General features: G+C 36.1%; 2 protein-coding genes across 2 annotated transcripts in view; one reads left to right on the forward strand and one right to left on the reverse strand.

The window, feature by feature from the left end:
* The window catches only part of LOC115750563 (protein FAR-RED ELONGATED HYPOCOTYL 3), an 874,908-nt gene that overhangs the window by 290,085 nt on the left and 573,348 nt on the right, over positions 1-11,475 (forward strand). The window lies entirely within an intron of this gene.
* LOC125316745 lies at positions 1,618-2,938 on the reverse strand. Its single transcript, XM_048286011.1, has 2 exons — positions 2,552-2,938; positions 1,618-2,321 (listed from the first exon to the last, which is right to left on the reverse strand). The coding sequence occupies exons 1-2, from the start codon at positions 2,895-2,897 to the stop codon at positions 2,293-2,295; spliced, it is 375 nt and encodes a 124-aa protein (XP_048141968.1). The 5' UTR covers positions 2,898-2,938; the 3' UTR covers positions 1,618-2,292.

Genomic DNA, 11,475 nt, shown 5'->3' on the forward strand with positions numbered 1-11,475 from the left:
TTCCTAGAGTCTTCTTCAAGTACCTCAAAATTTGAATCACTGCATTCCAGGGAGATGTACGAGGGAAAGATAGAAACCGACCGGAAAAGCAATGTCCGAACGAGTAACTGGGGTAATTCGGTTTGCCTACCAATCTTCTATATCTCTCGGGATCATCAAAAAGTTCTCCTCCCTCAAGAACTAGCTTAACTCCTTGTTCCATGGGTGAGTCAAGAGGCTTTGATCCCAGCATACCTGTTCGGTAAGTAAATCCACGACATATTTTTGCTGCGACAAAACAATACCTTTCTGTGACTATGCTACTTCAATTCCTAAGAAATACTTCAATTTTCCTAAGTCTTTCGTCTGAAACCGCTTCTAAAGATAAATCTTTAGTTTAGCTATGCCAACCGAGTCATCTCCCGTGATGATAATGTCATCCACATATACAATCAAGAATAATTTGTCTTTCCCCGATTGTCTATAAAAGAAAGAGTGATCATTATCACATTGAGACAATCCAAAAGAAAGTACAGCTTCAAAAAATCTTCCAAACCATGCCTGTGGAGATTGTTTCAAACCATACAAAGATTTTTTTAATTTGCAAACTAGCTCCAGCCCTCCAGACTCCCCCTGAGCAACACATCCCGGAGGTTGCTCCATATAAACTTCTTCATTGAGGGTACCATGCAAAAAAGCATTCTTGACATCAAGTTGAAACAAGGGCCACTTATAAGTGGCGGCAAGAGAGATCAAGATACGAATAGAGGTAAGCTTGGCAACAGGAGAAAAAGTATCCGGATAGTCAACCCCATATACCTAAGCATACCCTTTCGCAACTAGTCTTGCTTTTAAGCGAGCAAGAGAACCATCGGGATTGACTTTCATAGTATATACCCATCTACAACCAATAGCAGTTTTGCTCGAAGGAAGAGGCACCAAGTCCCAAGTTTCATTAACTTGGAGAGCATTTAATTCTTCTTCCATAGCTGTCCTCCGGCCAGAACTTTGTAATGCCTCCGTGACGGACTTAGGGACAGGATGTTGTTCAACAAGACATAAAAAGGACCGAAAGGAAGGAGACATAGAAGAATATGAAATAAAATTTGCAATAGCATGTTGAGTACAAGTTCGTGTACCTTTACGATGAGCAATTGGAAGATTGAGATCAAACGCATGAGAAGGACCAACTAAAGACGGACCTGGGACGGAAGATGATGTAGTAGTGACGGGAGGAAGGGATGGTGTAGTAACCTGAGGACGCCGAGTGTAAACCCGTAGAGGAGGTGGTTCTTGTGTAGGTTCCGGTGAAACAGCTGGAGCAATTGATCGAATCGTGGCCACATGTAACTCTTCATCCAACTCAGACACACTTATTGGAATATCACGATAAGGAGTTCATTCAAAGAATGAAACATCAGCAATTATGAAGTATTTTCTCAATAATGGAGAATAGCAACAATATCCCTTTTGAGTACGAGAGTAACCTAGAAACACACACTTGATAGCCTGGGATCAAGTTTTGATACCCAAGTCGATGGTCGCGAACAAAACAAACACAGCCAAAAACACGAGGTGGTAAATCAAATAGTGATTGATTAAGAAACATAATAGAAAAGGGAATACCACCTCGCAAAATAGAAGAAGGCATACGATTAATGAGATAGCACGCAATCAAGACATCATCGGACCAAAAGGTTTTAGGGACCTTCATCTCAAACAACATAGATCTAGTGACTTTCAATAAATGTCTATTCTTCCGTTCAGCAACACCATTTTGTTATGGAATATCGGAACATGAAGATTCATGAATCATACCATGCTGTCTCATAAAATCAGAAAAAGGTGCAGAAAAATATTCCTTTGCGTTATTAGAACGCAAAACTTTAACCCGCACACCAAACCGAGTATGAATTTCAGATATAAATGTAGAAAATATAGAAAACAACTCTAAACGACTTTTCATTAAATATAACCAAGTAACTCCGGAATAGTCATCAACAAAAGTAACAAAATATCTAACCCAAATTGGAAGTCACATGACACGGACCCTAAACATCCGAATGAACTAACAAAAAAGGAGACGCTGTTCGTTTAATGACTCGAGGTAGATAACTAGCACGATGTAGTTTCCCGAGTTGACATGACTCACACTCTAAAGTAGAAAGAGACTTAAAACCGGAATCTAATTTCTAGAGACTCTGAAAAGAAGGATGACCAAGTCAACAGTGGATCCGATGTAGAGAGGTAACACTAGAGTATGCAAAAGATGTTGTGTCTTCAAGTACATACATGACCCCTTCCTCACGTCCTCTACCAATCGTCCTCTTCGTATCTAGATCCTGGAATATACAAGAATCGGGATAGAATGTTACTGAACACTGAAATTCTTTGGTTAACTTACTAATGGACATGAGATTAGAAGGAAATTGTGGAAGATAAAGCAACGATGACAATGGTAGTGAAGGATTGGGATGAACTGTGCCAACTCCCTTAACATATATAGATGAACCATTGGCTAATTTAACTGATTTAAGTGTGGGTAAGAATGAGGTAAGAGAGGAAAATATACCTGAAAAACCCGACATATGATCAGAAGCCCCCGAATCAATGATCCAAGGACGAGAAGCAGCTGAAAGACACACATTGGCATTACCTGTCTGACTTGAAGTAGCAGTGGAAGAAGTAGGCTGTGAAATATGAGATTGATTGTACCGAGCAAACTCTTCTTCAGACATAACAACTACCTTGCCTTCGGAAGATTGTGAGAAAGAATCAATACCGGATGCAGTATTTGCAAACCGTTGTTGCTGCCCTGGTACCGGTCTCCCATGTAGCTTGTAGCAAAATTTCTGAATATGGCCGGGTTTGTCATAGTAATGACAAGTCCGTGCAGTCCCCGAGCTAGTAGTAGACATGTGAGATTGTTCATAAAGATGCTGCTGGCCTTGGCTTCTCCCTGTTCCTATCCCTCGCCCCCCCTCCTCGACCACCACGTCCATTGTATGCTCCACGGTTTTCCCCATCACTCCTACTCCCACTAACGGTTCGAGATTGGGAAATAAGAGCTGAACTTTCTGCTATAGGTGTGGGGCCCTAAGAAGACTCACGAGATACCCGAAGAACCCGGGCAAATGTATCTGTGAGTGATACAATTGTTTCTCCTTCAAGAATCCGAGATCTAACAGTTTCATAATCGGGACCGAGACCTCCTAGGAATTCCATTACAGCCAATTGTTCTCTTTGAAGTTGCATTTGCTGAACATTGGCTGAAATAGGGAGAACGACATTCAATTCTTCATACATCCTCTTAAAATTAGCAAAGTATTGTGTAATAGAACGCCCCTTCCTCTCAAATCGGTAAAATTCCTGTGATGACTCATAAATCCGTGAGAGGTTATTTTGGCCCGAATATAATATATCCAAGTACTCCCACATTTCTCTAACTGTGTCAATATGGGTTACCGGATCAACTATATTACTCTCCATAGAGTTTAACATCCGACCAAGGATACGCGCATTAGTAACATCCCAAGTTTCATCATCTCCGGGCTTAGACTCGGTTAAGTATCTATGCTGGTTCCTACTTGTTAAAGTAAGCTTCACAATTTTCTTCCATTTATGAAAATTAGCAGCACCCTCAAGTTTCTTATCGGTTATTCGATTAGATGAAGATGAAATCACCTCGATCATCACGGTATTATTCTTCCCGGATCCACTGTCAACTTTACTCGCATCATCATTAGCCATTTTCCAATATTATTCTTCAACCCAACCTTAACAATTTAATAACCCAATGCAATGAAGAGTATCACGTCACCTACTCAGCTATGCATCACTCCATAAAATGCCCCAAAGCGTCACGATCGGAGAAACAACATTCTTGACATCAACAAATCAGTCCAACAATTGATCAACGGTTCGCATACAACCAAATGTCCATTAGAGCTACCTGCTGAATCAGAACCATGAAGATAACACTAGACAACAATCCGCCAAAGCTGGACAATACTGGGCGAGGCCGTAACAGCCCTCGTTGGTCCAGGAAACGTCCGAACAGCCCTCGTTAGCTTAGGCAACACTGGTAGAAGTCGGATCGGGATTGGGCGACATCATATCTGAGCTCGTCGGCCTAGATGACGCTTGTCGACATTCCTACTGGGCTGGGTGACATTGGATCGGGCCTCGCCGGAGCCAAAACAAGCCTCGCCGGCGTCAGAACAGGCCTCGATGGCCTAGGCAACGCTAGTCGACACCCCTACGGGACTGGGCGACGTAAGATCTAAAGCGTCGATGCCTCTCCGGATCCGGACGAGGTCGGATCTAAGATTCCAACGAGATTCTAGTGGTTCTCAGAGTAGTGGACGACGGCGGTGGTCGGTGGTCGATGGTGGTGAGCGACTGTATACCTAATCTAGGGTTTAGGCTCTGATACCATGTAAATGTATTTCGTATAGTTCACTAATGAGGAGTTTTTACATTAAATAAGACCCAAGGAATCTAAAGACCAATTTACCCTTTATACCTCTAACACTTTGCATTGAGTTGATGTAGAATGAATTTCGACACAATTTGCGAAACAATGTTGCAAGTTGGAGTTAACACTTATCATATGAAGAATGAATGTGGAATTAAAGAATGAGGAGCCACACAATTGCACCGAGGGCTAGAAAAATAAAGAACCTGACTTGATATCATGTTAGAAAATCTAACAAAGACATAAAGCCGATCCGTTTGCGATTCTTTTGTTTTTCCAGCAAAATTTTAAGAATGATATTAAATCCTACATAATTATGAAAAAAGAAATTATTGTAAAAATTTCAGGTGTTTCTGATTTAAAAAAGAAAGGTCAAAGGGAGTGATTCATAAAAGTCCGTTCGAAACCTATGAATGAAAAACGATGGGTAGTTCAACAGAGCCAACGACGACAAGTGAGTGTAGTGTCGCTTAACAAAGTGTCATTTTGCTAGGGGTTGCAGCATCAAAGCATGCAAAAAAGAGGACGGGTGGCAACAAATTTTTAGGCAAAAGGAAACTACATACGTCATAACTTTCAAACACTGCTCAAATTTTTTTTTAATAAGTGTCCTATACATTTTATATGGATGCAAATTCAGTCTTAAACCTCTCAATTTTATCAATTTGTCTACTGAGCATTTTGATAATTTGTCAATAAAGTCCTTTCGATCAATTTTGACCGAAACTTGCCGATGTGGACCTTAAGCGTATTATGAGGCACGACCGGCATTAACATTGATAACTTTTACAATTTTTTTAAAAAAAAAATTTCTACTAAGTAGGGCTAGCGACCCTCGCTTAGTGGTCGGCAAGGGTCACATGCCAATCTTGAAAGAAAAAAGGATTAATACCATGGAAAATTTTAAAATGGTACGCCTGTAACAAATTTACCCCAAACTATTATTTTTACCACGAAAAATCCTAAATGGTACACTTGTGATAAATTTACCCCAAACTAATTTTTTTATCACGAAAAATCTCAAATTGGTACACTTGTGACAAATTGACCCTTTGTTAAATTTGGTTAATACCATGAAAAACCTCAAATTGGTACATCTATGACAAATAGAAGGTAAAAACCCTAAACCGGTAGACATATGAATTGTCACACACCATTAAACTCATCAATTTGACAGTCAAATTTAACAAAAACTAACATAAGGTAAATTTATCACAAATGTATCAGTTTGAGGTAAATTTGTCACAAGTGTACTAGTTTTAAATTTTTTGTAGTCGAAAAATAGTTTGGGGTCCTTACCCAAAAAAAAAAATAGTTTGGGGCACTTTACCAAAAAAAAATTAGGTAAATTTGTCACAAGTGTATCGGTTTAGGGTTTTTCGTGGTATTAACTCAAGAAAAAAATGGAAAAGAAAGAAAGAAGAAGAAAAAAAATAATCTGACAAATTTACAAAAATTATAAAAATTTGTAAAAATTGTCCATATTAATTTCTACCATGTAGGACAGCCGGTGTCTACATTAGGGGCTCTTGTCCAAAATTAACTGGAAATACTATATTGGCAAATAGCCAAAATTTTAGGATTAAATTTGTTAAATTGAAAGGTTTATGACTAAATTGGTATCCATACATTAGGTTTATAACTTTTTGATAATTGTCCTCTTTTTTTATCATTTGAGTGCCATAACTTATGTGTGTCGCTCACTTGAATGTCACAATATTTTTTTCGATCACTTGAGTGGAATATAACTTTCAATCAATCACATGTATGCCATTATTTTCTGAAGTTATTCACCACATGTATCATGCCACATTAGGTTTTCTACACTTAGGGTAAAATGTTTTTTTTTTTAAAAAAAAAAAGTGGCACTCAAGTAATCAATTGAAAGTTATGGCATTTAAGTGAACATTTTTAGAAATAATGATACTCAAGTGGTTGAAAAAGAAGTAATTGCATCCAATTGAGTGCGTTATAGCACTTGTGATCTCCTAATCGATTTTTGAATAAGTAATGAACCCAAACGTGATATAAGAAAGAAGAAAGAAGGTATTTTACGAATCCAAAAGCTAATTTACAAACTTTATTTATCATTTACAATACAATGAGGAATAAACTTGAAAAATTGACAGGATAATTTACTGACTCTATTGAATATTTACAATACAATAAGAAATAGGATTTTTGACCACCAAAAATCCCAACTAGTGGACATATGACAAGTCTACCCTGCGTTAATTTTCGTTAAATTTTACCATCAAATTATTGAGTTAGATGACACGCGGCAATAGACAAGTGTATTAGTTTGAGGTTTTAACTCTCCGCTTGTCACAGGTTTACTAATTTGGGTTTTTTGTGGTATTAACTCAATTTAATGAAACTAACAAAGGGTAAATTTGTCACGGGTATACTAATTTGAAATTTTTGGAGATTAAAAAATCAGTTTGGGATAAACTTATTATAGGTCTACCAATTTGAGATTTTTTTGTGGTCAAAAAATTTATTTCGGATAAATTTATCACTTGTGCACCAGCTTGTGTTTTTTTTATGGTATTAAGTTCACCATAAAGAATATTATTACAAAAACGATAGAAAAGGTAAAATATGAAATCAAGAGATATTTTAAGAACTCCAATTATTATTTGCAATACAACAAAGAATATTATCAAAGATAGTATGAATGGATAAGAGAATTACCAGGAAAATTTCCAAAACTCATAAACTTATATTGTAATTGTGTCAATTTAGTTCTAAACTTTTTTTTGTCAATTGAATCATAGATATTTTGCATTTATACCAATTCAGTCTATTCGAACAATTTTGGTCGAAAATCACCGATGCAGCCCTACCAGCGTTGACGTCGACAATTTGTAATAATTTAATATTTTTGAAATATTTTTTTTGTTTTCTTTCTCTTTCTTTTTTTTTTTTCCTTCTTCCTCCAACCACACCTCGACGATCGGCTAGAGGTGAGGTCCACCTCACTAGGCAAGCACCAAACGAGCTCGAGGCTCGCCTATGGCCACTACTGACCGGTCACGGTGGAGAAAGAAATAAAAAGAAAAACAAAGACAATAAATATATAAAAAGTACTTAAACATTTAATTTTATGTAATTTACCCAAAAAAAAAAAAAAAGAGCTACACTACCATCTGGCTAGCCGTACATGTAGAATGGTTGGCATCCATATTAACCATTTCTGGTCTAATGATAACACGGAAAATCTTTATCAAATGACGAAAAACATTTTCTAATTCATTTTTGGAATTCAACAAACCACCAGAAAGTATTATCATTTTCCTGAAAAATGACTTTTTGAAATACATTGTCAAAAAATGTCACATTTTTCGCGAAAACAAATGAAGCCTAAGTTAACAATAATTTTCTTTTATGCTATTTTAGTAAATTACCTAATGGAACGTAATTGTCCTTTGCAGCACATGATCGTCCCACAGATAGTAATTTACATGTAGATATGATTTCATAACTTTTCTTTGAATGACGTGATCCGTGGTCGTAAGTACTGCGGTATTATGGTCAATAATATTCCTAGAAAATCGTAATCTAACTAAGTTAATAGTAAATTTCTTTTGTCGTATCATTTGTAAAATACCAAATTGACCTTAACTCTCCTTTATGCTCCTTGCTCTTTTGCAACCTATGATTAAGTAATTCTCCCTATTCGTCGTGATTTTCTTCAAAAAAATTTTGTACGTCATATCTCTAACCCTCCTCTGGTAAATTTTGCTTAGTCTCTTTATAGAGTGCGAAGTCGAACCCCGCACTTATGATACTAGTGTCGCCCACCCTCTCGATCCTTTTACTCGTAGGGAGATTAGGGATGCATGCCTACTGGCATTTTTTTCAATTTCAAATATAAATTTTATAACTTTTGCGACTAGAACTTTCCTTTGAAGTCAACAAGCTATGACAGGAAATCGATTTTATGGGGAATCAGTTGCACTTTATAAATGTAGATCTGAAGGATAATTTTCCTTTTTTTATTATTTTTCTATGCAATAATCCACATGGATGCGGGACTGGTCCTGTAAACACTTACTTGATCCAATAAATTTCCCCATTTTGTTGTTTATGCCAATTACAAATCCTATTAAGAGAAAGTTTCATATCAAGGACATTTCACAAAGGTTCCATTTGTTTCGTGAAAAACGAGTAGTTTAAAAAATATTTTTTTTAAGAAAGTGTTGATTTTGATTAAAATAATTAATTAATCAAAAATATTTTTTTATCAACAATGATTTATGTCGAAATATTTTCATGAACGATGAGAATAACTTTCATTCATCCATCTTTATAATCGATGCAAGTGATTATTTGACGACAATATATTTCGAATGCACAAGATAACAATGTTATCCAAATCATCGGAGACCTAACAAAATTAAAGACCAAGTAGCTTGAGTAAATAAATCACATTTTCGTATAGCCGAAGAGTATCTAATTCTATCCATTATTCAGTTAAATAGCATGTCCTGTCAAAACGGCTTTAAAGATCGCCAAACATCTAAGATTCCCTCACATATCACGCCCTACCAAAATCGCTCCAAAACAAAGAAAAAATGCGTACCATATTCACAAGGGATTGCCAGTGATATACGGATTCACCTTACCATCTTTAAAATATGGATTTTTCATATAATATACACAATGTGTACCGTACTTTCTACAAGACTCACATGTCGTCATATACATGGATAGTCATAATTTGAAAATTAAACTAACCATGGATATTATTTACATTGACAGGATCATATGTTTTCTCTTTCATAGAATGAGCTGTAAACAATCAAAATATTGAGCCAATTACGTAATACCATAAAAATGGCCCGTAAAGAAATTCCTTCGCAAGTGGTATTATCATAATTGTCCAACAATTAATGAGGATTTGAAAGAGATGTGAACGTTAAAAATTTAACAGAAGACACGGTGAATTATATTCAAAAGTAGATAGAGGGAACATGATTAAAAAAAAAAAGTCTTGAACATATTCTATGGATGTCAATTCAGTCATAAACCTTCAATTTGACCATTTTTTTTATTGAAAATTTGACCAAATTAGTTCTAAATATTTTGACAATATGATGATATAGCTCTTCCGAACAGTTTTGGCCAAAAGTTGCATGGACGTACGTGACACGACCGACGTGACATGGATTATTTTTACATTTTTATTAAATTTAAAAAAGAATAAAAGTGAAAAAAAAAAACTCAATTTTTTTTAAAAAAAATATTAAAAGATTTCTTCCCGTCGGTGCCGATCGTGCCATATAAACAGCCAGCGCCCATATTAGCAATTGCCAGTCAAAATTGATTAGAAAGATTATATTGGCAAATTATCAGAAGATTTAAAACTGAATTAGCCAAATCGAAAACTTTAAAGCTGAATTGACATTCGTACAATAGGTTTAGAATATTTTTAGTAATTACCCCTAGACAATTTTAAACTGAAATTTTCATTGTCCAACTGCCAGAATCAAAACCTTTTCTTTATTATGATTTAGAGGGAATTACGAGAGCAAGCACGAGGATAAAAATCCCTCCCGACATCTCTACTATTTCCCACATTAGACAGGCGGGAATGTAATCAAAGCCTGCTTTACCAAGAAGTTAGATTCGGGTGTGGAGAAGGACATTGGGATCTAAAAGTTTAGACCGAAAATCTGGTTGTGTACAGGATATCTAAACCTTTCACCGGCCAAGCGACCGTGGCAAGTTAGCAGCACGGCACGGGCGACCCCCGACTTGGCCGTGCAGCGTGGTCTCGCGTGGTAAATTTTTTCCGTTTTCGATTTTTCTTAGGTGCCAATCGAAGTGGGCTTGTATCAGCTCAGTATACAACAGGGGACACAATTCGAGAAAAATTGAAAATTTCCAAAAATTCCAAAAAATTCGAAAAATTCGAAAAGTTAAAAGGGCCTATATCAAACAATTCAATTAAACCTTCAAAAGCGCTCGCCTCCTTCTCTTGTGTTTCTCTCACATGAAAAAGAAGGGTTACTACCATAAAAAATCATAAACTTGTACATCTGTGATAAATTTATCTCAAACTATTTTTTTCACCACGAAAAATCTCAAACCGGTACACCTATGATAAATTTACCCCCAAACTATTTTTTTGACCATAAAAAATCCTAAACTGGTATATCTATAACAAATTTACCCTAAATTAATTCTTTTGACCATGAAATATCCTAAACTGGTACACTTGTAATAAATTTACCATATATTAAATTGAATTAATATCACAAAAAACCCCAAATTGATAACTTGTGACAAAAAGAAGACAAAAATCCCAAAATAGTATACCTATTAAGCGCCACGTGTCATCAAACTCAGCAATTTGACACTTAAAATTTATCGAAAACTAATGGATGGTAAATTTATTATAAATATATTAATTTGAGGTAAATTTGTCACAAATATATCGGTTTGGAGTTTTTTGTGGTTAAAAAAATAATTTGGGATAAATTTGTCACAAATGTATTAGTTTGGGATTTCCTGTGGTATTAACCCAAAAAAGAAAAAGAAGGAAACTTTAAAAGAAAAAAAAAACTGAAATAAACTACCCTAATCAACGGTTTGTTCAACTTTTCAATCAAGCAACGTCCTCTGCACAGGCTGCACGTGTGCATGATATTCTAACAAAAGGGAATCACCGTAAAGCTTCCCACTCTTATGCAACTTGCGAATCTTTATATTAAAACACAATAATCCAACTTCATATCTTAATCAAGCAGATCCAACTTTTCTCTAGAAGGCATCGAAATGCCAGCCTTTTCCAACATTTTCTATCATTCTCAAGATGCCTCAAGGAGCAATTATGAAAATTTAGTGCAAGTTGGAGGCACATCAAACTAATAGAAGCTGACAAAAAGCACACATCTTTAAATTCTAAAATGTCCACATACACACAAAATTATTCCAATCGGTGGCATATTAGCACCTGAATCAAACGGCAGCCTGTTTCTGGCCCAATTCCAGACAGAAGAAGGTGAAAAAAA

The sequence above is a fragment of the Rhodamnia argentea genome, chromosome 10 (genome assembly GCF_020921035.1).
Source record: "Rhodamnia argentea isolate NSW1041297 chromosome 10, ASM2092103v1, whole genome shotgun sequence".
Lineage (NCBI taxonomy): Eukaryota > Viridiplantae > Streptophyta > Magnoliopsida > Myrtales > Myrtaceae > Rhodamnia > Rhodamnia argentea.